Raw genomic sequence first — 26,146 nt, forward strand, 5'->3', positions numbered from 1 at the left:
AGCAGGGGTGTCAAACTGATTGTAGTTCAGGGGCCAAATACAGAGCAGTTTGAGCTAAAGTGGGCCACAGGTCTTTTTGATGGGGAAAAGAGCAAATTCAACATTAATGTACCCTGGTTTGTACTTCCACGTATAAACAATATATAAATCATAAAGTATGTGATGAGTAGCCTATAATAGGTCCCAAATTTCCCATATTTTGCAAATCTCTGGAAATTTTGTGGAAAAATGTGAGGAAAAACTGCCAGATTTTGCAAATCTGGGGACATTTGTGGAAAAATTAGGAACATTTGCCAGATTTTGAAAAAATTGAGAGTTCTTTCAACAATTTGAGATTTAAAATGACTGCCGTCATGTGATATATAAAGTGGAAAACTGAGCTCTGCAAAAATTGTGGATTTCAGTTTTTTTTAATTATTTTTTGTATTTGGAGGGACTGAGATAACTTACAAAATGTTTCATGTTCTTTTTTTTTGTTGTCATTTTTATTTCTCGAGCCGGCCTAATTTGATGCTTTAATTTGAGGCCCCCAGACCTTGAGTTTGACACTTGATCTAAAGCTTTAAAAAGACTGGTAGGTTAACAACAGACGTGATCACAGTATTTTCCTCTATTTAAATAGATTTATTCTATTATTTAAATTACTTCTCGTGCAAAAAGTTAATAATAGTTATTGAATGTAAACCATTGTGGTATGAATGAGGTTAAATCCCAAAAAACAAAGCGTTTTGAAACGGAAATCATTGCGAGCATCTACCGCTAGAGGCCGCTGTGAGCTCAATTGCGACAGTAGACTCTGCTTTACGGCTGATGACATGTCAACAACAAACATGGCGTCCAGTGGCAACTACTGGGAAGGTAGATGTTGTCATTTACAGTCTGTGTTTTTAAATTCCTGCTGTGCGCACATTTCAAACATAGTTCAATGATACGAACTGGTTGAGAGTTTGCCGACTGTGTAATGGTATTAAACATAAATCCGTGGGTTTGATATAAAATTGTCAGATTTAAAGCTAACTTGTTAGCAGCTAACAACAAGTTAGCCTGTTGAAAAGTTGTGAGATCTGATTTTCCTGTTTGCAGATATAAATACTATTACTAATACGAATGATTTATTGGAGACAGTTGTGATCTTATGTGGGCTGGATCACAATAATCAGGCCATTAAAAATCTAAATAACACCATAAAGGAGAACTTTGACTTGTTTATATTTATAGTACATTTTAAATCAGTTTTTTTTTTTTTTTTTAAGAACCAAAAGAAGAAAAATATTTTAAATATCGCTTATAGATTCGTAGATAGTCAACTGCAAAGCATTTATTCAGATATTTGGGTGTAATTTACTTTTATATCATAATAATGACAGAGAAAGTGTTGTAAGCAAAGTGGAAGCTTAAGCACTATTGGATTGAGACACTCATAGTAGAACCTATCAGAACCCTTTTTCTGAGGGTAATTTTACTTTATTACTTTTACTTTATTTTATCCCACAGTGGGAAAATTAACATGTTATAGCATCCAAAGACACGAAGAGCAAGCCAGAAAGAAAGCTAAATATAAATACAGAAAGGATATATATATATAGTAGGGAAAAAATAAAAAATACAATAGTAAAAATATAAAAATATTAAATTTTATTAATAGTCGAAAGCTAAAATCAAAGCATATAATTTTTTACTGTAGAAATTCCCTTAAAAAGTTTTTAGCAGTCTGATCGATTATATGGTGTTAACTTTAAAACATGTATATATATATATATATATATATATATATATATATATAGATAGATTCATTTTGTCTTCTTTTTGAAGAGTATGTTAAGTTGAGGTTTTGTTTATTCAGAGGTTTTTCAGGACATTCTCATCTAGATAAAAAGATTAAAAATTATATACACATTTCCTGAAAAACCTTGTTTGAATAAACAAAACTTAACATAATTTTTAATAGATGGTTTTTTATAGTCCACTATAGCTAACTATGAATCCACTTTTGGAACCATGGCATTATTAGTGCGAGGGATGGTTACAATGAGCAGCAAACAACAAATGACGACAGTAGAAATGTTATGCATCTGGCTTTTGATTCCATCAATACTGTTTAACAGGGAAACAAATAGTATATGTTGGTTATTTGACACAGTTTTACTAAATGTTGTCTTTTACTTCTTTTTTTTAATTTATTTATCAGATTTGCGTAAACAAGCGAGAAAGGTGGAGAATGAGCTGGACCTTAAGCTGGTTTCCTTCAGTAAGCTCTGCACCAGTTACAGCAGTGAGAGCTCGAGACCGAGGTTAGAAACATCTGTGTTGATAAAACTATTTTGTGCATGTTTTCGTTCTCAATGTCCCTCTAATCTTTATTTATTTATTTAGAAGATGTGCAAACAGGCTGAAAATCTCTGCCCTTGTCTTAGGTCAGATTCCTACGGTTCATCACATGACAACATGCTTGTTGTCATGACGACGGAGCTGGAGCAACTCTTGGCAACAGTAAGGGGGAGAAATTCGAATTTTCTATTTTGGTGATATAAAAAATGACAATATCACCTATAGATGTATCTATAATTTTTTTTATGTATACAATCACACAGTACAAATCACATCTTACAAGTATTTAATATTATTCAAAGCGTACAGCCAAACAGTGTCCTTTACCATTTTTTCACCTTTCAGAGATATATATTTTATAGCTTATTTTTTAAAATACTCGTTAATTACTTTTCTGAACAGCATGAAAGTCCCACGAACCACACAACAGAACTCACTCACACGTGCTGTCCCTTAGAGGAGAAAAATCCAAAAACACATATTGTGCAGCTGTTTGTTAATAAATGAGCCTGTGTGGCATTTTTATCAGAAAATTTAACTCAGAATTGTCTTTCTGGTATGACTTTGAGTTAAATATATTGAGATTAATATTGTATATTGCCATTTTGAGAAAAAATATTGAGACATGAGTTTTGGTTCATATCGCCCAGCTCTAGTGCATATCTCCTTTTTTTCCATTGTATGAATTTCCTTCCACAGTGAAAAGTATTGCCTGGCTTTCAGTTTCTTTTACAACATGTGAAATTGTCTCATATGATGGAATCATTTAAATTTACTCGTGTTTTGTCAGCTTTCAGCAGTCAATGATAAAATGGCAGAATACACGAGCACAACTGGAACTTTCTCATACGGCGCTGCTATGACACATACCTTACAGAGACACAGAGACATTTTGCAGGTAAAGCAGCAAGAAAAGTGAAATACAGTATGTGAATTATTTCAGCATGTATAACTCTTAGGTCTAGCTTGTGTGTGTTTTATGAATGTTAACGGTGTGTTACTGGTGCAGGATTACACTCGGGAATACCACAAAACTAAAATGAACTTCTTCAGTCTGAGAGAGCGAGAGGACCTGCTGGGCTCCGTACACCGAGACATTGAGTAAGTAAAAAAAATCTTTAATCTGTAAAGATGTGTATGTTTTTAAATGCAGCATAATTACTGATATTGATGCAATAATCCGTTTGTGACTGGCTAACCTTGAAGCTGATGGTTATGCTGGTGTTTGTACATTCTACTTGTGCAACACTTATTCTGTGATAAGAACAAATGTGATGTAAAAGTTTGTCATTAAAACGAAACACAATCCGTCACTAGAATGTGCTTTAGATGGCAGGTCTGCTTCTATGAATTCACATGGAAAATTTCCAACTTTGAAAATTCCCAGGAATTTGCAAACCTGGGTGAAATCTAATGTTTTATTTGTATTCTTTTTAATAAATGCTAATATTTGTGTGTCTATTCCACCTCTTGTACAACCTCTAAAGGACACGAGGACAACTCAAATTCCATCACTTGGTTTGTCTTTCCAATCATTAGGTTGTAAACCTTTAAAGACCGAAACAAAGTTAATATCCTAAACATTTTAACAGTCTTTTTATATGACAAAGAAAAAATATTATAACATAAATGTTCCTCATTTAGTAACAGTTTTAACAATTAACAGATTATTGGATTATCATATTGTATTTTATACTTTTAATTTTCCAAACTAAATCAAATGTTGCCTTAGTGCAGGGGTGTCACACTCATTTTAGTTCAGGGGCCAAATATGGACTACTTTGATCTCAAGTGGGCCACAGTTTTAAGGTGGTTAAAAGAACAATTTTAATGTCAATTGTGCAATAGTTTTTAATATCAGTCCCTGCCGGATCTTCACTTAAAAAAATTTAGATTTTGTAACCAATTTTTGTGTAATTTAGAGGAATTATGTGGAATTGTTCTTTTTACAATTTACAATTAAAAATGACTGAATTCATGTGATATAAACAAAGCAAAACTGCTACTCCACAAAAATATTGTAGCGTTTCATTAAATTGGTGAATCCTCTTATTCTGTTATTTCTGAATCCAAGTAACCCCTTTGTCCGACTAGAACATTAGAACGTTCTAATGGAGATCATTTCTATCATGATTTTGTGTGTTTTGGTGTCATTTTGTGTATTTTGTTGTTGGTTGTCTGTCCTTTTTATTATTCAGTATGTTTTCCTTTATTTTGTGTGTTATTTGCTGTCGTTGGGTGTTGTTGGTACTATTTATATTATTCTCTCTCTGTGTGTGTTTTTTTTGGTGTTGTTTGGTTGTATTTTTCAGTTTTTCGTGCATTTTGTAGTGATCTTGTGTATTTTTCTCTGTTTTTGGTGTCATTTTGTGTATTTTGTTGTTGTTTATCTGTTCTTTCTATTATTCAGTATATTTTTCTCTTATTTTGTGTGTTTTTGTTGTCATTTTGTGAGTTGCTGGTAATGTTTAGTATGATGACCATATTTTACTAAAAATAACAATTATGCACCCATATTTTCAATGATTTAATTTGTTAATTTTCCCCCCTCTCTCTCATCAAGTTCCCTCTGTAGTGCCATCGCGTACCCACATTTGAGAAACACTGCTCTAAAGGGCCAGAATTGGCCCCCGGGCCTCGAGTTTGACACATGCTTTAGCGTAAACCCACTCAACACAAATCAATTAAATTAATGCTGCAATGTTATATTGCTAAATAAATTAAACAAAACGTCCAAATTAAGCAGAGTTTCAAAAACCAAGACAGTAAATAAACATTTCACCAACCATTGGCGTCTTTGGATTGAATATATTGATGAACGTGGAGTGTTTTTCTTCTTTGTTTGAACAACTGAGCTTCTCACAGGTGCTCTAACTCAGTGATCAGGTGTTTCCTCCGACAGGTGCACTCTGGGAAGTGGAGTTCTGATCCATTTCTGAGCTTCAGCTCAACAATATGTGGATATAACACATTGTCACCATAATCAAGCACCTCATTGTGCACTACTGAACCTTACTCAGGGCCAGATCCTTAAACAGTTTTAATGGTGTTAAATCTTTCCTATCACTATTTTGCACAGATTACAAATTTATTATCCGGTTATTTAGACTGCATTGTTATCTATACAAATGGTGTAAGTTGATGAATTACATTTTATTGCACTCATAACTTTATCATGCTGTTGTATCTTTATTTTATTGTTTTGATGAATTGTCCTGTATTCTATCTTGTCTACCTGTCCGGGGACTGCAGATGTAAATGAGCTACTTGCTAATTCTGGTGCAATTCTGTATCTACAATATTTATGTGTCATTAGCCAATTTAGCTACAAATTGAAAAATGTGTGTACACATACTACTGTATTCGATTGCTCGAAATAAATATATAAATAAAAGTACTCGCGGGATTTCCAAGTATCTCGATAACTCAGAAAGAAAATTACTCTGAAAAACAGGTAAAAGATTTCTCCGAAAAAAGATTTGTCTGAAAAACTGAAGAAAAAAAAAAAATGCCTAAAAAACAAACCAAAAAATAATTTATTCAGAAAAAAACAGAATGTTTTTCCTTCAAGTGAATGCAATACGCTTCTGTAAATTCCAATAAATAATTCACAGTAAAAGTTCATATTTTTAAATTTCCCAGAGCACAAGTTCCCCTGTAAATTTCATGGAATGTTCCTGTTCCTGTTTTTTTTACTGGACTCTCACTGAAATGTTTTAGTTCATTGTAATTTCCTTTTTTCATATCAAACATCCAGCAGGAGGCAGAAATGTTCAGTGAGTTCTCGCACTTCCCCACCCTTTATCACCCTCTATGCCTTCGATCAATCATGTTTCATCCTCGAATTAGGGGGCATCCCTCCATCCCACCCCCTCCTCCTGCCTGTGTGCATTGACTCTCATCAGTGCCCTTCTGTCTTCCTCCTGGGACGACATTCTTAAGTGCCTTCTACAGTAAATCAAACCGCAGAGCTTTCATTCAGGCTGAGCAGAGAGAGAGAGTGGTTTCATCCTGTCTGTCTGATACACAGAAATGCTTATGGGAGAAAAAGACAGAGGGAGGGAGAGGCGGAGGTGTCATCGTGACGTGACATTGACTGATTATTAAATGTATTCACAGGGGAGCGGAGAGATTGTATTGAAACAGCTAATGGGCCGTGGCAGCCAACAGGGAGCTAATGGATGATGAATTGATTTGATGAGCAGTCAAAAAAAAAAAGAAGTGAATGATCCCTGATGGTCAGATTTAAGCTGATCACCACAAGCTCTAAGACAGGAAGTACACACAGCATCCACGCGTCACTCAAAAGCATAGAGTTAAACCACAAAATTAGACACAATCAAAGTGATTTAAAAAGGGTTAGATCAGCAGCAAAGTGTCTGAATCTGATGTTTTTAATAGAAACTTAACACATAATGAACCACGCGTGATGTTACACTAAATCTCTATTGATTATCTTGCTGTAAAGGATAAAAATATGAAATATTTAATATTTCATATTTATTTAAATTTTTAATCCTTTTTCTGGCCTAATGTTTATATTTTGTCACATTAATGGACATTGAGGATGTGTTCGAAATGTCATACTCACACTAACGTACTACTCATACTAACGTACTACTCACACTAACGTACTACTCATACTAACGTACTACTCATACTATCGTACTACTCATACTAACGTACTACTCACACTAACGTACTACTCATACTAACGTACTACTCATACTAACGTACTACTCATACTAACGTACTACTCATACTAACGTACTACTCACACTAACGTACTACTCATACTAACGTACTACTCATACTAACGTACTACTCACACTAACGTACTACTCATACTAACGTACTACTCACACTAACGTACTACTCATACTAACGTACTACTCATACTATCGTACTACTCATACTAACGTACTACTCATACTAACGTACTACTCACACTAACGTACTACTCATACTAACGTACTACTCATACTAACGTACTACTCATATTATCGTACTGCTCATACTAACGTACTACTCATACTAACGTACTACTCACACTAACGTACTACTCACACTAACGTACTACTCATACTAACGTACTACTCATACTATCGTAATACTCATACTAACGTACTACCCATACTAACGTACTACTCATACTAACGTACTACTCACACTAACGTACTACTCACACTAACGTACTACTCATACTAACGTACTACTCATACTAACGTACTACTCATACTAACGTACTACTCATACTAATGTACTACTCATACTAACGTACTACCCATACTATCGTACTACTCATACTAACGTACTACTCATACTAACGTACTACTCACACTAACGTACTACTCACACTAACGTACTACTCATACTAACGTACTACTCATACTAACGTACTAATACTAACGTACTACTCATACTAACGTACTAATACTATCGTACTACTCATACTAACGTACTACTCATACTAACGTACTCCTCATACTAAAGTACTACTCATACTAACGTACTACTCTTACTAACGTACTACTCATACTAACGTGCTACTCATACTATCGTACTACTCATACTATTGTACTACTCATACTAACATACTAACATACTACTCATACTATCGTACTACTCATACTAACGTACTATTCATACTAATGTACTACTCATACTAACGTACTATTCATACTAATGTACTACTCATACTAACGTACTATTCATACTAATGTACTACTCATACTAACGTACTATTCATACTAATGTACTACTTATACTAAGTTTGACGTCACAATGACTCATGACTATGTAGTGGTTCACATTAGATCATATGAATGAAAAGATTCAGTACACGAGAAATACCCAGATGTATACTATACTGGGACATTTTTGAAGTATACACGATGGGCAAACTTGTCATACTCAACCGCCCCATGATATAGCCCTGGTTCTGGCTTCAAGCTAAAAATCAAACATCCTTTCTTCCAAACAAAGGCATCTCTTCTCATCTTCCATTAGTTTGTTTTACTTGTGTAAATAGGGCTCTTGTTTGGTCAGTAGCACAGTGGAAGGTCACCGGAAATATGTTGCCATGAGTTTTATGGATCAAATGACCACATGTTGATGTTTTACTTGGTCACTTTCTCACTTAAAATGTTTTCAGAACTTTCAAAGGTGGCAAATCAACAGAAATATTTCTTTCTCCTGTCCTGTAAACATTTTTTAAACCCACTCAATTAATAATTTAAGTAGTTTTTCCTGTTTCTGAAACTGTTGTCGGTAATTTCGGTCCTAGAGGTGGGCAGTCCTGCATGTTTGAGATGTTGACCTTCTCGCACACATCTGTCTTCAAAAGATTGTTTGAGCAGGAAGGATATCATTTTAAGAAGTGAATGGTTAAAGAAGCGTTTAACCTTATTTCCAGGGGACAATTCAGTCTTTTTCTCACTCCACAGGACCTGCTCTGGGTTGCTGAAGTCTTTCAGTCTATTTTCTCTTAACAAATTAAAGCACAGGAAGTGACTTTTCTCACCCATTACCTTAAAACACTTACAGTATCTGCCATCATAATTTGATCTTTTCTCTCAATTGTCTTCGTGCAGGTCTATGAAGAGCAGCTCAGGGGTGAATAACAGAAGAACAGAGATCTTCCTCAAGGAGCACGAACATCTAAGAAAGTAAGAGAATCATCTTAAGGATGACAAAGTTCTGTGTCTTTTGTTGAGTTAGGGTAGGGCTGGACGATTTTGCCTAAAAAAAAAAATTCAGATTTTTGAAAGAAAAGTTCAAGTTTTTATTCGATTTTTGATTTTTTGTTTTTTTCAATACACTTAAAATGACTGCAGACATCAGATATATTGTCAAAAGTGCAACTTTATTGCTGTGAGTTAAAATACATAGAACAATACCAAAATAAAAAGTAAATGAGGATCTGTCATTCAACAATTTCAAGCTTTAATCCAGGTTTAAGCAAAAGTGCAACAGGAACTTCACAGTAGCTTAAATTTTCTGATTAAGAAATCAGATAACTACATATTTTATAACATACAACATTACAATTTCAAAAATTAACTCTTCTCTTAGCATCTCAGCATAGTGGGGATAAAACACTAAACATGCCTGTGGCACACATATAGCCTACTCAAAGGGTAAACAAAGATGGGGCTGGCTCACGTCGCGCTACGGTAACCTACAAGGACGGAACGCGAAAAAGAAAAAAAAATTTGCAAAATAAAAATAGGTTTTACCTACAAATTCAATTAATTGATTAAATCGATTTTTTTCCCAGCCCTAAGTTAGGGTAAAGATGTTTGTTCTGCAAAGCTCAGAGGGGAAATGTACGTTGGGATCTCACGTCTCTGGATCAGTTTGTGGTCGAGTTTTACAGCAGCAAAGTTCAGACTTCCCATTTCCTTCATGCCTGATGGAATAAACCGTATCTGAGCCAGATTTACGACGCACATAAAGCGTCATTAGAAGTACTTCAGAAAACCCTTTAAGATGCCATTAACTAGCTGAAGAGTTTGAAGGAGATCGGCCAGTGTCCCTGAGTGAGCTTGGATTGATCGGGGGAGGGGGGAGTTTATGGAGCAGAGGTTTGGAGATTTTTGTCGAGCTGCTGAATTTATTTTCCTCTATCTAATTTTGAGTTTTAGCTGATTTAGGGAACTAATGGAGAAAAAGCCGTTAATGGATAAATGATTAAATGTCCACAGGTTTATCATTATAGTCGACCCCCAACATGAACCCCAGAAAGAAGAAGTCAAACTACATTTTAAAAATAATTAGCCCCAAATCATGGAATATATAAATTGTGTCTTCAAACAAAAATAGTAAAATTCATAGAATTTACTGTCACTATGAGATACATTAACTGTAACAAAGGTGAAGAAAACAAATACCAAAGAAAAATGTAACTGGTACCACAATAATGTTTCACATTGAAATTGAAACATTTTTTTTTTTTTTCAATAACTGGAAATTCAAAATGGCTCCGATGTCATGCAGTCATGGACCCAAGTATTGTCACCCCTGTAAATTTTCCAGAAAATACAGAATTTCTCCAGGAAAGTGTTGCAATTACAAATGGTTTTTGTTGTGTTTATTTCCTATTTGTGCGTTGAGAAAACACAAAAAGGCAGAGAAAAAAAGGTAAAATGTACGTAATTTTACACAAAATAAAAATAAAAAAAATGGACCTGACAAAATTGTTGACATTCTTTTAAAACTGGGGATAAATCATTTTATTTCAAGCATGTGATGCTTGTTTAAACTATAAAAGTTGACTCAACCTTTGTGTTGGGTGTCAGACCAAGAAGTTTCTGGAAAAAGTACAGGTGTTCCAATACTTTAGTCTATGACTGAAAGTGGAAACGTAATTTAATAATAAGAAATAAGCAGAGATTGCCATCATTGAGTGTTTTTCTGCCGGGTATGCCTTATGTGTGTGACCCATTTTAAAAATACACCATTAAGATTATTTATTTCACTTTCATCAGAATGGATGAATATGTGCAACAACAACACAAACGGCGTCTTCCACCTATGGGAGAACTGGGCAGAGGAAGTGCTGGGCGGCAGCAGCAGACACATGAAGGAAGCATAAACCAGCAACGTATTGATTTTTGTTCTCCAGCCTGAGCCCGACAGGGTGCAGCCTGCTGTCCTTTTTACGTTCTGCTCCTCCTCCAACACTTGTGCTTCCTGTCCGTTATTAAAAAAAAAACGTAAAAAACAACGTATGATTGAGTCGTGTTAAACTTTGAGCCGTTCACGTTTGATTTGCATGAAAAGCTGCGAGTGAAGGGACGCCCCTTTTCTCCAACATGTGTGTATTCCTTTTTATTGAGGAGATGTATCACACACATTAATCGACGTTCTCCAAAGTCCTCCATTAACCAGCACTTCCTCCCTCTGTTGCACACAAAGTGCTTGAGTCGTGAGGACACACTCAGCAGGCCGTGCGGTTACATCACAGTTTTTGCCTTTTATTGTTTTACGACTCCTAATAAACACATGGAGTTTATGTTGAAAAGCTTTGTGTGTTTTAAACCCCTTCACCTGACAAGCAGCTTTTCCTCTGTGTTCACAGCTCAGATCGACTTCTCGATAATGCAATAAGGTACGTTTCATTCTTCCCACTTATCTTTAAGCCTCGCCCCTCTCCAACCAGCACACTTATAAACACATCATCACACATCAAACAACAACGTCCAGCTCTTTATATGCACACACCCTCTCAGCTCCTGGATTCTTAGCTCCTAATCCAGCTCCAGAACACATTTGATTTCTCATCCGATTTAATTTGCTTTGAATTTTTGAGCACATTTTCTTTTTTCTGCAGTAAATACACATTGCTCTGATGTTTTATTTCATCAGTAAGTTGTTGTTCTTTCTGTTTCTGTTGTTTTCAATGTGTAAAAGGAAACATGCACCAGAATGTGGAGCAAATACCATCGATCCATCCATTTTCTGACCCACTTGTTCCTTTCAGGGTGGCAGGGTGGAGGAATTCCCATTTGTGTTAATTTGAGTTGTTTTTACCTGTTACCGATTAGTCTAAAGTTGCTAATTATTAATTATATAGTTTGGTCCACTCCACATCTTGTTCAGAATGAGCTTATATATAGTCTATGAAATGGGTTTAACTGCCTAGTTTTAGGAGTCTTGTTTAATCTTAAATCGTCTCATATTGTTTTATCATGGACTGTCTTTAAATGTCTGTTGTTAAATACACTTGAATTTTTTTTCTTGTCTTATTTTGAAATCGGTGTCTTTTCCTAGATTAACTTGTCTTAAATTGTAGCTTCTTGGGTTTTGTTGTTCCAGAGGCCTCTCCAAATTTACTTAACTTTTTTTTATTTTTTTTATTTTGCTGGTTTGTGTACTTTGTATTATTATTATGTTCATGTTTTTATTTTTATCATTAATAATACTTTCTTTTTTTCTCAATTGTCATAACAAGTCTAAATTAAGTTGTACTTGACTTTATTATTTGTATTATTTATATTTTTATACTACATTTATTTTATATTTGGTATTATTAACAATAAATTTTAGTTCATGTTTTTTTTTAATCCAAAATTGTCATAAAGAACAGCTTAAATTAAGTTGTCCTTTTGTCTTGTTTCTTCCCTATTGGTGACCTTAACACATTGACTTGTTTTTACAAAATTAACTGATCTCATTTTATCTCTTTCCTGTTCTTGTTCTGTGTTCCTCCTCCAGCATTGCCATCGCCACCAAAGGAAACATCACATTCCAGCGTGGGATGCTGAAGTCCATTCAAACCAGGGTCACCACCTTGGCCCGTATCCTTTAATCAGTGCTAACATCTAATATTCTATACCTCCTTCTATTTTAACACACCATCTGTAAAGTGATCATGTTGATCAGGACAGAGACGCCGTTAGTCTGCACGTTTTCTTACTTAGGGAAGGGGAGCTAGGGAAGCTCGCTTCAGATCTTAATTATTTTTCCTTCACCACACTTTTCCCCCCATCCCTCAGATCGTTTCCCTGCTATCAACGGCCTCATCCAGAAAATCCATTTGCGCAAGAGACGGGACTCTTTGATCTTAGGCGGGGTGATCGGTGTCTGCACCATCCTTCTGTTACTTTACACTTTCCATTGACTCTCTGCTCGGCCCACTGACCAGGACTAAAAAGAACATGGGTCATCATGTGGATCGGGGGGGGTCAACAAAGGGATTTAAGGCTTATTATTGTTGATGTTAAAAGGTATCTTTATAAATATTTCCAGCAGGTTAATTTTGTCTTACTTTTGAAATATGTTATGGGTTAATTTTTTCAGACAAAATTTTTCAGGAAATTGACTTTGATCTCTTGGTTAGTTTCGACTGCCAACTATTAGTCCTCCTTAGAGGCATCTACTGATTGCTTTGATGTATCCTTACAAGTTATTTTTGGGCGTGGCCTAGAAAGGAAGACTGACAGTTGGTAGTTGAAACATAAAGAGATCAAAATTAATTTCTTGGAAAATGTTTCGACTGCCAAGTGTTGGTCTTCCTTTCTAGGCCACGCCCATAGAAAACTCATAAGGACACGTGAAAGCAATGAGTAGATGCTTTCCTTAGAAAAGGACTTGTAAGGATACATCAAAGCAATCAATAGATGCCTCTGAGGAAGGCTGACAGTTGGCAGTCGAAACATGTCTGGAGATCAAAGTAAATTTCCTGAAAAAAGTTGTCTGAGTAAATGAAAACTTAACATTATCTTTATAAATGTTAAGGTTATTTATATTCAAACGTTTAATTTTGGGAATTTTCTATTTGTTCTACTTTGTATATGCACAACACCTTGTTATCACGAGTTCTTCAATAAAGGTGATGAGTTTGATATCAAATCAGTCATGCTCATTCAAGTTTATTTCAGACATGCAGCACTATGGCACAGTAAACCAGTCATACAAGTATAAATGTATATAAACATGAACATCAGAGTGCCACGATGCATAACCAGAGGGTGAACGTTCCCTTTTCGATATCTTGCAAGAATAATGTAAACATAGTGAGGTACAGAGAGATCCAGACACTTCAGTGGATTCCAAACAGGAATCGATTCACTTCAAGTCGACACGTTAATAATAAGCAACAACTCACATGAGGACGAGGCATAAATAAAAAAATACACATTGGTGTTTTCATGTTTCATGTGTAAACAGTGTCAATGAATGGATTTTAGTGTTTCCCACAATCACAAAAAAGCAAAGCATTAGTTTACACTTTTTTTTTTTTTTTAAGAATATGACAATATTTGGATTATTTTAATAATTCAAACATCCCCTAAAACTGATTGTCTGTGACTATTTTTGGACAATGAATAGTTACTCTCTGATAGTCCCACACAATAACAACACGAGGCTTTCACTTTCCAATCCGTGATTCCTGAGTTTTTTGTTCTTTGGAAATGTTGGACAAAAGTGACACCAAAAAAAAAAAGGAAGAGAAGAAGAAGCCTTATTCTTTCTGCACCTCCTTTCCTCCTCGTCCTGTCGTCCACAGCAAAAAATAAATAATAAACCAGGGAGCCCCTTAAGTTTGACTCGCTTTTTGTGCTTTTTTCCCCCCCTCTTCAAAATTGACATTACTTTTGGGGTTTTTTCTGTGCAAATCTGAGATCAAAGGAGACTATTTCCTTCCCCTGGATCACTGGGTCTCTGTGAAACACACATATAGGAGAAGTTAAATGGAATTAGAAAACACACTGGAGCTTGTGTTAGTGCTGTGTTCTGTGGATTTCTCCATTCGTACCTAATGTAAACACGATGAAGATGATGACAGCCACACCCAGCACCATCGCCAGGATGCTGAGCACCATGACCAGACGCCCATACTTCCTCGCTCCTTCAATATCTCCTGTGAGGAGAACAGATCTGGACTGTGGAAGCAATGTGGTGAAAAAAAAGTTGCTTTAATGGTGAGGTGAGGTGAGGAGATACAATATAACAAGTTATTTGTAGAAGAAACTCAAATATCTTTATGTCAAACCCTGAAAATGACACAAAAGGCAGTATTTAGAGGGGAAATGAGGAGTTGAAATTAACACTCACCACATGTGCGAACCACAGGGCGCAGATGTTGAGCGGCACGGCCGGGCACAGGCACGACAGCACGGCCAGCCACAGGTAAGAGGGGGGCGCGTCCCCTGGTGGCACTGGGGAGGGCAGCGGGGCCAAACTGAGCCGGGACGAGGACTTGGGTGGGGTCGGCAGCTGCCCCACGCTACCGGACTTCAGCGGGGATCTGTGCCCGTTCTGGTCCGCGTCCAGAGAGTGGACGCTGCCCCTGATGTTCAGAGAGAACGAGTCGGAGGGTTTGATGTTGCTCTGCCCGCTGCAGGGCTCCGTGTTCGTGGTGGTCAGAAGCTTCTCCGTATCCTGGAAGCCCTTGGGGTGGGAGACGTCCCTCTCACCCAGGGCGTCTTTCCCAAAGGCGGCGTCCGTGTTGATGGCCATCGGTGAAAAGATGGAGATCATATCCGCGTGGCTTCCCGTGGATGAAGATATTATAAACTACTTAATTAAGCAGTCTAACGCCATCAAGATATCTTATTGATGAGCGAGATGTTATTGATGTCTGCGTCTCTATTGCGTTTAGTTGGTCGGTGTGCGTCCAGACGCACGCCTCGCCTTTTTACCCCCACCCCTCTGTGTAATGTCGTGAGGTATTACCGCATCCCTCACATCTCTCCACACCAGCATCCTTCAGTGCATGGCTTCGTGCGCACCGAGTAAAAGTGTGTGACGGCGCAAAACTAACGAATAAGCCTCTTAAGGAGTGAACGCGCGCCGTGCGTAAAAGCTTTCCATTTACGCACGGGGGCAGCAGCTGTATCAGCATAAAGGATGGAGCACAGGAGATGGATATGGAGGCTGGACCACAAGACATTTAGGAGCTGCTGACTCCAACAGTTATACATTTGCAGATTCCAAACTCTTGGTCCGGGGGTTAAAATATGGCCCTTTAGAGGATCCAATTAGTCCCACAGTAGAAAGTAAAAATGACAGAAAATCATTTTTAATGTTAAACGGTTGAAAGTTTGGACATGCAAAATACTGTGACAAAATTCACACACCGGCCAGATATGGCAGCTAATCAGCAGCCTTCTTTTGTATTTTTTTTTTTAAATTTATTTTTAACAGAACCTTATTCTTCAGCATTATTATTTTGAGATTTTCTTTCCCAGGGCGCATAATAGGTCTTCTAAAATCTAAACAGACAAGAAGCAGCTATCCCATCCCTCTATCCTCAGTGTCACCATCAATATTTACCAGATAGAGACAGGGGAAAAAAGTATCCATATAGAAATATATACAAATATGCACAAGAAATGATCGGGATACACAAAAACTTGTTTTTTAATGTTTTCGTCAGTGATTTGTATTTGTTTTCATTATTTTAGTTGTCTTTAGTGCATTTTTGTTGTCATATGTGTTTTTAGAGTTTTTTTTTTCTTTTTCATGTATACTACATCATTTTTTGTATTTTTGTTGTCCTTTTATTTGTATAGTTCTGTTATTTTTGTGTATTTTGCTGTTTGAATAATTTGATTATTTTAGTTGTCTTTTGTAGGGGTTTTTTCTTGTAATTTTGTATGCATTTATAGTCATTTGTGCATTGACTTTGAGGGCCGTATGTGGTCCCCGGACCACCATTTGCCCTTGCCTGCAGATAATGCTCGTGAAGTCCACCTCTTGTACAACCTCCAAAGGACACGAGGACAACTCAAATTTCCGACTGAAATCACTTTTATTTTGGGCTTTTATCAGTTGGTTTGTCTTTCCAATCATTAGATTGTAAACCTTTAAAGACAGAAACAAAGTTAATATCCTGAACAATGTATGCATTTTTACAGCCTTTTTAAATGACAAAAATATTACATACATTTTCCACATTTAAAGTTTAACAACTAATTGCAATATTTTTAACTTTGGATTATCATATTGTATTTTATACTTTTCATTTTCCAAAACTAAACGAAACGTTGCCTTAGTGCAAGCCCATTTATTACAAATCAATGAAATCAATACTGCAGTGTTATATTTCTAAATAACTCAAACTATTTACGTCCATATTAAGTCGAGTTTCAAAGACCATGACAATAAATAAACATTTCACCGACCATTGGCGTCTTTGGACTGAATCCATTGATGAACTTGGAGTGTTTTTCCTCTTTAGTGTTTGTTTGACTGACTGAGCTTCTCACAGCTGTTCTAACTCAGTAATCAGGACTGATCAGGTGTCAACCAGCCTGTTTCCTCCTACAGGTGCACTCTGGGAAATGGAGTTCTGATCAGATTTCTGAGCTTCAGCTCAACAATGTTAAAAAAGAATGTGCTAAAGAACTCTTCTCTCTACCCAGAGAGAAGGAAATTACCTTCATCATCCCACAGATACCAGTGACACCTGGTGGTGAGACAAGTGAAGTGCAGCTCATTTTACAAACTCATGTTTCAGAGCCAGGAATGGGAACAATTACATTTTTCAGTTATAATTATCACCCATGTTCAATTACAATTAAAGTGAGCAGCATTTTTTCCCCCATTTACAATTGTTTTTTATCCTCAGAAAGTTAATTAGAATTACATTCTCAATTACTAAAGTTCAATGACAATTTATCACAAATAAAAAGTCTGGAATAAATAAAATAAAAGTTAACCTTCTACTTGTGTTAGCTTTCTGTAACTGGTCCTAAATCAGCTGTAAAATACACTAAAAACAAATATCTATCATCTAATTTCCTTCCAAGCTATTGGTTTCTTTGTTAGGCTTCCTAATCAATAAAATACAGGTTTTTATATTTTCGGTGTGGGAATTTGAGCCTTTTTTGTGTCAGTATACCCCTCAATTTCAATTTTTTTTAAATAATAAAATGTGGGAAAGTTTGATATGAAACATTTTAATAACTATTAACTACATATGTGTAGAACTGTACAAAAAAGTGTATCATGGTGCCCTAGTTTTGTGTTAAATTATAATTGACAATTTCTTATCAAATTTTCATGGCAATACCAATTCCAGTCAATTATATTTTAATAGTTTTACCTGCATTGTTTCTTGCTTGCTCGTTCTGTCTCAGCAGAATATTAATTTACTTTTATTTTTGTAATGTTTTGCACAGTGCATATTTCCTCCGTACTTTATTTCTCTTACTTTGAACCTTTTAAAAGCCTCCTGTGGACAGGTGAGGTAAATTAGCACATGTGCTAACACACTTAAAACAATACATCTGGGCAACTAATGTACTTGTGATGTCCACATCAAATATAAAGATGTTATTTTAAATGGTGGTTCCGAACAGCCAATCAGCATAAACCATGACAACCAAAGAAGAAAGACCATGATGCTATAGATCAAAACCTAAGACAGGAGTTAATTTCACTTTCATCTTTGATTCTTTTCTGTGCACAAACTTCTACAGCTTCAGACTTTAGTTTTTTTTTTTGGCCAAATTCTCTAGATTTGCATTTGAACATTTTTGTTTTCCAATCTTGGGGTTCGGACCCCATGTGGGGTCGACTGAAATTTAAATGGGGTCACTTGAAATTCCTAAAAAATTGAAAAAGATTTTAGAAATTTTATAATTATTCTTGAAAAAAAAAATAATAAAAACTGTATTTCTATACTTTCACTTTGTCAATCTAGTTGAACTAAAATCAGTTATAACATGATCAAAATCTGATTCTAGAAAAAAATGTCTGGGGTCGCCAGAAATTCTTGATATCAAAATGGGGTCACAATCCTAAAAAGTTTGGGAACCACTGCACTAAATAGTTTCTTTTCATTTATTTATTGAGATTCGTTAAAATGTGTGTTATCACTCAATCATTCATCATTATGCTCGATAGTTGTTTTTAAATAGTTTTCTAAGCAAAATGTTGTAGTTGGACTAAGGGGGTACTTTAAACACTGCACCACATGTAGAGGAGCCTGAAATGTTGTATTTTCCTTTAAAAAGTAACAACAAATGTTTGAAAATGACACATTTTTATGCACCATTGTGTTCCTCTCTGATGTCTGTATTTGACAGCTTTCAGCGCTGGTACAGTATGTGTTTTATTGTCACGTGCAGCTGACAACAAAATCTTCATGTGAGAAAAATGCTCTGTTTATTGTATGAAGCACAATAAAACACAGACACAATGCACCAAAAAAAAAAAACAAACAGGAAGTGAGTAACAGGAAATTGAAGAAGTCGTGGCTCCGATTTGGCAGGTTATAAAAGTCCAGGCTGACGTCGGAGTGTGAAATATTTCACTCGGTCTGGTTCCCACCCCCCCCCCACACCCATCCGCTTGCTTTCCTTGGAGGAATCCGGGGCAGGGCTGACCAGGGCAGTTCTTCAGCTGGCAGCTTTAGCATGTGTAGAGGAACATAAAGCTTGCCAGTGAAGAACTGCTGTGCGTCAGCCGTTTAGGGTCAAAGGTCAGGAAGTCTGCCATAAAGCCTTGGAGGTGAAAGCGGACAGCTGGAAGTGAAGGAAGTCCTCGTCGTCTTCTTCTTCTTCTTCTGTTGCTGCTCCAGGCACACGGTATCTGCAGAGTGAGAAGAAGAAATCATTTTTACATCATGCCGTCCTAAATGTCATGCTAATGCAGTGTGGGCGTGAGGTGGCCCATGATTAATCACACTTAGAAAACAGGTGGGTGCAGACAATCCACTGTGTTACAATCTACTATAGATCAAAAACCAAAGGGACATTTTTCAGTTACAATTACGTTTTCAATTACAATTAAATTACGATTACAGTTACCCACTTTTTTCCCCAATTACAATTTTTTTTTTTATCCTCAGAAAGTCAATTTCAATTACAATTACTAAGCCTGAAATAAAATCACCAAATAAAAGTTAACCTTCCTCTTGTGTTAGCATCTCCTATGATAGCAGGTTCTATATCAGCTGTAAAATACACTAAAAACAAATATCATCTAACTTATTTCTATTTATTGGTTGCCTTGTTAGGCTTCCTAATCAATGGAAATATAGGTTTTAATACATTTTTTAAATGGTAAAATGTGGGAAAGCTTGATATGAAACATGTTTTAATAATGAACTACATGTGTAGAAGTGTACATAGTTCTACTGATGTTCTTCCTTTTTTGTGATTCATATTTTCTTTGTATTAATCACTGTTTTTGCTGTGGTTGTTTTTAACCTGTAAAGTGTCTGAGTCTCAGAAAAGCCCTTTTAAATAAAATGTATTATTATTATAGAACTGTAACATGGTTCTCCAGTGTTGTGTTAAATAATAATTCACAATTATTCTAGAACTGTCATGGCAATTACAATGTCAAATAATGACCACAACAGATTTTTTTTAAAATTACAATGATGCCATAGTTGTAAATAATGATCAATTACACAATTACAATTGACCCCAACTCTGCAAAGGATTATATTATTATCTATACACATTGTTCCCAAACAGGATTTTGGTTTTATTTATATTATTGTTTCCATGGTTACGAAGAATGCGCAAGTAGCAATCAACACTGTTACTTTTTAAAAACAAACAGAAGCTTCACTGGGTTTAATAATGGAACCATTGTTCAGATTTCACACTTTGAAGATGACCCAGTCCTGTTTGAGCAGTGAGTGTCCAACCTACGCCTGAAATATCAGCTTTGCCTCAATAGAAACTCTTCCACCATATCATAAGCGTCAGATCTTTAGCAGTGAACGGTAGCATTAGCATCTCACCGACGTTTCATTTTTTGTTTGTTTGTTATCAGAAGGATTTTGACATAAATGTAGCCAAAGATAGACCTTACCCCATGTATGAGTCCATTCAATTTTGAACAAGTTCCAGATCAATACACTGATTCTGGATCATTCTGAGTAAAAAAATAATCGCAAAAATCCCTTTAATTGGCGAAATTTCAAAAATGCGCTTTGTAATTGACTAATGCTGACTCGGCAAATATCGTCTTTGTTCCTCAAATATCTCAACAAGTTTCATCCGGATCGGATTTGAATTTAGCATCTCATCGTAATTTTTCAAAAAAAAATTTGGAAAAAGGTAGTTCATCAAATATGTTTTTTGAGGGAGTAGGCTGGGCTTAAAATAAGCATTTTGTGCTTCTGACTGTGTCTGTTTTGTCACCAATCACTGTAGAGTTGTTGTTTTTTTGTTGATGTACGACGACAAAAAGATAAAAAGAAAAAAGCAGCAAGAATGAAAGAAAAAAAAAAACGTGGGTGACTGTGCATATATTTGGACCTACTGTATGGTTATTAATGGAGATAGACATTTCTTCCAAACCTCTGAAGTGTAAATGATCATGGTACCATGATCAAGATTATTGATCCGGATAACGCCATATCTAGAAAGGAGGAGTTTTGACATTTTGGTGGAGGTTTGCACTCGCCGAGTTTTTTTTTTTTATTCCTTAAAGATCCTATATAATGCTATATTAAGACCTTTCAAAATCAACTAAAGCCACATATGGGTGATATTTCATGTTTTGCAAAATAGAATACTAATTTATTAAGAAACGTGACTTATTGTCTTTCAATCCGGAAGTAGAGACAAACGGTTTCTTGAAGAGACGCCTCTCCCTGTGTGAGTGCCTCGTATTTCATGACGTAGCCCTAGAGCTCCGACAGCATGCCTCTAGCACCAGAGAGAATAGGCATGTATGTTCACTGTGGAGGTGCGGCACCAGCAGTAGGCACTTCCTGGGGGGGGGGGGCGGTTCATAATTCTAGTGATGTCACTAGAATTTGAACCACTCGTTTTTCAGAAGAGGGCAGAAAAGCAGCTCAGAGAGCAGATCATTGAGGATTTCTCAGAGCTGCAGGAAGGAGTGTTGGGGGTGTTTTTGATAAAGAATTAACATTGTAACAAGGTTAAAAGCTCAAAAAAGTTGATTTGCATGATATAGGACCTTTAACACATTGGCTGCTATCCATCTTGGATTGTTCTTAAAGTTATTGTTCTTAAAGTTATTTCAAATGGCAGTTCAAAACCCTAATCCTTTGATCTTATTGGAGTTACAATGATTTTGACCTATTAACAGCATCTTGAAATAAATCATTTTCCTACATTTGGAGACATTTGCATTCATGCGTTTCTCTCTCATAGAGCTCCAGATGTCATGTGTATCACAAAGCAACTCAGGGCTTCACTCCACTTCAAAGAATGTAATCAGTGATGATCTTGAAGACGGCTTCAGTTCTCGGGCGGACAATAAGCAACACATGCTGTACATTCCTGCACTGGTTAGAACGAAGAAGGCACAATGCAGAATCAGGGGCTCGCAAACAACGGGACACAGGAACATTCTGTAGACGCAGCCGGAGGGCGGGGGGAAATAGTTTGGTCTTCCAGAGTCTGGATTTCACTTCAGCATCCCCCTGAAGGCTGTTCCACTTCAGACAAATAACCAAGGAGAAAAACTCACTCGGGTGGGGCCGAAAAATACTTCAGATGACAAACGTCAGACGTCGTTCTGTCTTTAAGGCAGGTGAGCCATCAAAGACTCTGATGCTTGTTCTGACTTGTGACAATTAAACCTCCTACCTTCTTTAGACACGTCCTAATCTTTTAAAGCAGATTTTTGAACGCCAAAAGTCCTTCATTCTGGATAATTTCATTTTTGCTTGATTTAGAGGGTCAAACACTGGAGTGTCCAACATATTTTAGTTCAAGGACCAGTTTGATCTGAAGTGGGCCACAGAAAAAAAAAAGAAATTTTAACAATAATGTGCCCTAGTTTGCTCTTTTTTAACATATAAATGAAATTTGAATAATAAAGCATGTGGGGCACCAATATTATTTAAGCAATGAGTGACAGGATGTTCCCTTTTAAAAGTCATTGATTTTGTGACAAATTTATATTTAATTTGGGGATTTGGAATTTTTGTGGAATAATTTTAAGAAAATTAAAGGATTTAAAATTCAAAATAACTACCATCATGTGATATAAGCATGACAATACTGAGTTCCATTTTTTTTTTTGTAGATATCTACAAATTAATTAGTGGGACATCTACATCATAAATCATGTTTTCTATGTCAATTTTAACTTCTCCTGCAGACCAAATTGGATGCTCTAAAGGGCCGGTTTTGGCCCCCGGGCCTTGAGTTTGATAACTGTAATTTAGAGTGTCTAACACAGCAGCGTCAAACATATTTTAGTTCAAGAGCCAAATACGGACCAGTTCAATCTCATGTGGGCCACAACATTTTAGGTGTGAAACCAACTAATTATAACATTATTCTGCCCTATAAATACATGTAAAATAATGGAATCTTTAAATTTCCTTGAGTTTATCACCATTTTTTATTCAATTTGGGAAAAATTTGTGGAATAATTTAAAATTGTAATCACCTTTCCTTAGAAAAAAGGTTGTTATGTCGTCTGAATGTAGGAAATTGACTTCCTGGACTCTGCATTCTTTTCCACAACAGAGTTTTGCAGGTCTGTATACCTCCTGCTTCCTGAAGAACATTTGTTTCTAATTGTTGTGTAATGCAGCCACAGACCGAGAAGTAGGAACACTACTCCCTCGGCAGCATTGTTTTCCTGTTTGTGACACGCAAAGAGGTATTATTCACTGCGCTTACATCCCAAATATGAAACAACACTCTGTGACGCATCCCATTTAATACATTTATTTTTTCTAATATTCCCCCATTTTTTTTTTTTCAAGCAATATGCTTCTTATTTGTAGCTGGTGTTACTTATTAGAAGCAACTTTGAGGAATCTTTACACATTTATTTACTTTTTGCTTAAATGCACGTTAATAGTGATTTTTACCTTTCCAGAACTTTTAAAATGTAATATCTGATAAGCAATAAAGAGATATTGTGTTTGATGCATTACCAAATATGAGCAAAAAAGCTAATATGATACCCTTGTGAGAGCTTTAATCGTGGTATTTCAGATTTTTTATCTGCACAATCACAGACAAGAATGAGTTACAGTGAACATGAATTATAGGAATGGATTATTTTTGCTAAGCTGACACCGAAATTTACATTAAATGTACATTTTGGTATGAATTAAATGTGTAAACATCACTTTATATACTAAAATGGATATAGTTGCAATATTATATTGCATTCTTTTTATAATCTTTCCTATTCCCCCACATTTTGGATAAAGTTTGGTTAACTTCTGAGCCAAAAGCCGGTGTTACGGTACTGTCGTATTTTTCGAGGTCTTTCCATCGGTAAGCATACCAAACAGCTATAAAATACACGAACCAGACAAAACAGCAGCAGGAATGCATCATCGCACATTGAAACAATGATTCAGACGCCTGTCGTGTCCTGTGTTTTGTGATCTGAAGGTTTTTTGGTCTATGTCGCCTTTAGACTTCAATGAGGCTCTAAAAGAGAAACACGGACAGCATCTTGATCTGCTTTTACTTCATGCACTGAATGACGGGAGAAGTCTGAATTAAATGCATCTGTAAAGCAATTTAAATTGCCCTGAAATAAATCTGTGGTGCAGAATATACAATGTCCCTCTTCTATTGAGGAACAACTCTGTAAAGTGTGTTTGTGATGAGGTTTAAAAACAGGTTTTTAATTAAATAAACACAGCTAATTTATAATGAGCCATTAATAATCTTTACTGTCAGAACAAGAAGATTCATTAAATCGGTTTGGTGTTGGATTATTAACTAATGTGCCGTAACACTAGTTGGTACTAGGCCTGGGCAATATATCGAGATTCCAGATTTTTATTTTGGTGACATGAAAAATTACAGTGTCGCTTATATCGATATATTTCTATTTTATATTAAAATACTCATTTTGGAAATCGCTGCTTTTATCAATTCTTCCTAACCCAGACCTTTCCCTAAACAAGCCACACTACAGAACTCACTCACATATGCTGTCCCTAATCGGAGAAAAAGTGAAGTGGCCCATATTGTGCAGCAAATTTAAGCCTGAATTGTTTTCTAATAAGACTGAGTTAAAAATATCTCGATTTATATTGTATATCACCATTTTGAGAAAAAATATTAAGATATGAATTGTGGTCCATATGGCCCAGCCCTAGTTGGTACCAGAGAACGACCAATATGGGATTTTTTGCGCCAGTATCGATATTTTTTTTTTTTTTTTTTTTTAAAAAGCCGAGAACCGATATACATCTGTCAATATATGAAATAAGATTGGTATACACAGAATATACTGTATATGAACACAAATTCTTATATTACCCCAAACATGATTCAAGACAAAGACAAAAAAACTACCAAATTAAAAACAAGGCGCTTTAGTTAGTTACAACTGTAAAGAAAATAATAAGAAAAAGAAAACTATTTCTGGAACATAATGTAAAAAAAAAAAATTGTTTTAAATATTCAAAATCAAAGTTTCTCAAATTTCCAACCGTAAACATGAATTTCTTGCACAGTTCTAATTTTGTAATCATTAATGCTGATTCAAAAGTGGCAGCTTATTATGTAGAAAACAGAGCATAACAGGTTTGTCCCGATCCTATATCAGCCTGAAAACATATCGGAATCAAATTTTTGATTTTTTTTTTTTTTTTGCAACTAATTTTTTATTTATTTTATTCAATTGTAGAATACTGTAGATATTATGAAGGTTAAAATTCATGTAACCAATTGGTTAATATTAAATAGGTCAGTTTTTTCTCATACCAACTGTTGCTACTACAAAATAAGTCATTATTTTTATTAAAAATTATAAAATGAAATAAAAAGTAATAAAAGTATGTAAGATTCATGCTGATATCGTATCGAATCAATATCATTACCGGCCGATATGCAAGGCTGCAATATTGGTATATCGGAAATGAAAATGTTGTATCACTAGAGCATAGAGCCACAGAAGTTCCACGCAACAAAAAATATTGATTAATCAGTGATGGCTAAAATCGGCTCCATTGGTAGTTGAGTGATGTGTTCCAAGACTTTTCTCAATAAACAAAGTAAAAAAACCAAACCAACATTGGTTTAGATCCATGATGAGCATGCATGCTATGACATTAGATACTAGAAGTCTGTTATTTATTATTTTCTAGTATCTGATAGGCACTTCCCTGCATGTGTTATTGATAATATTCATCTTGCCAGGCGCACGACCTGATAAAGGCTGCAAATCACATACAGGTGTTTTAAAGAAGCAAGGAGAGCGAATCCGGGCAGAGTTGAAAACCCGCTGGTTCTTCTGTTAGCTGGAAATGAGTCATCATTCAGCCATCAGTATAACAGGCTGCTGGAAAAACAGAGCACCCTTAGCCAAGGAAATAATGTCAGCTTGACTCATACGTTTGAAAGCTTTTTTTAACACGAGCAGGAGGAATGTAAGCAGCAGCGTA

The 26,146-nt window shown here is 35.8% G+C and overlaps 2 protein-coding genes across 2 annotated transcripts; one reads left to right on the forward strand and one right to left on the reverse strand.

The window, feature by feature from the left end:
* Nucleotides 1–775: 775 nt before the first annotated feature.
* Nucleotides 776–12,990, forward strand: LOC114475629 (Golgi SNAP receptor complex member 1-like). The gene is made up of 9 exons (XM_028466613.1): nucleotides 776–858; nucleotides 2,189–2,291; nucleotides 2,415–2,490; nucleotides 3,119–3,226; nucleotides 3,338–3,429; nucleotides 8,922–8,996; nucleotides 11,411–11,440; nucleotides 12,547–12,629; nucleotides 12,828–12,990. Exons 1-9 carry the CDS (start codon nucleotides 816–818, stop codon nucleotides 12,950–12,952), a joined length of 735 nt encoding a protein of 244 aa, XP_028322414.1. The 5' UTR covers nucleotides 776–815; the 3' UTR covers nucleotides 12,953–12,990.
* A 688-nt stretch (nucleotides 12,991–13,678) lies between these two features.
* LOC114475795 (trafficking regulator of GLUT4 1-like) lies at nucleotides 13,679–15,662 on the reverse strand. Its single transcript, XM_028466902.1, has 3 exons — nucleotides 14,890–15,662; nucleotides 14,591–14,717; nucleotides 13,679–14,496 (listed from the first exon to the last, which is right to left on the reverse strand). Exons 1-3 carry the CDS (start codon nucleotides 15,313–15,315, stop codon nucleotides 14,486–14,488), a joined length of 564 nt encoding a protein of 187 aa, XP_028322703.1. The 5' UTR covers nucleotides 15,316–15,662; the 3' UTR covers nucleotides 13,679–14,485.
* Nucleotides 15,663–26,146: the final 10,484 nt, after the last annotated feature.

This window comes from Gouania willdenowi, chromosome 14, assembly GCF_900634775.1.
Source record: "Gouania willdenowi chromosome 14, fGouWil2.1, whole genome shotgun sequence".
NCBI lineage: Eukaryota > Metazoa > Chordata > Actinopteri > Blenniiformes > Gobiesocidae > Gouania > Gouania willdenowi.

Excerpts from the sequence above, each read along its gene's own strand:
- LOC114475629 (XM_028466613.1), top strand. The coding sequence starts at position 816 with ATGTCAACAACAAACATGGCGTCCAGTGGCAACTACTGGGAAG. Across the intron at positions 859-2,188 it reads CAGTGGCAACTACTGGGAAG|ATTTGCGTAAACAAGCGAGA; the intron begins GTAGATGTTGTC and ends TTTATTTATCAG. Across the intron at positions 3,430-8,921 it reads TCCGTACACCGAGACATTGA|GTCTATGAAGAGCAGCTCAG; the intron begins GTAAGTAAAAAA and ends GTCTTCGTGCAG.
- LOC114475795 (XM_028466902.1), bottom strand. The coding sequence starts at position 15,315 with ATGATCTCCATCTTTTCACCGATGGCCATCAACACGGACGCCGCCTTT. Across the intron at positions 14,718-14,889 it reads CCCTGTGGTTCGCACATGTG|TCCAGATCTGTTCTCCTCAC; the intron begins GTGAGTGTTAAT and ends TTGCTTCCACAG.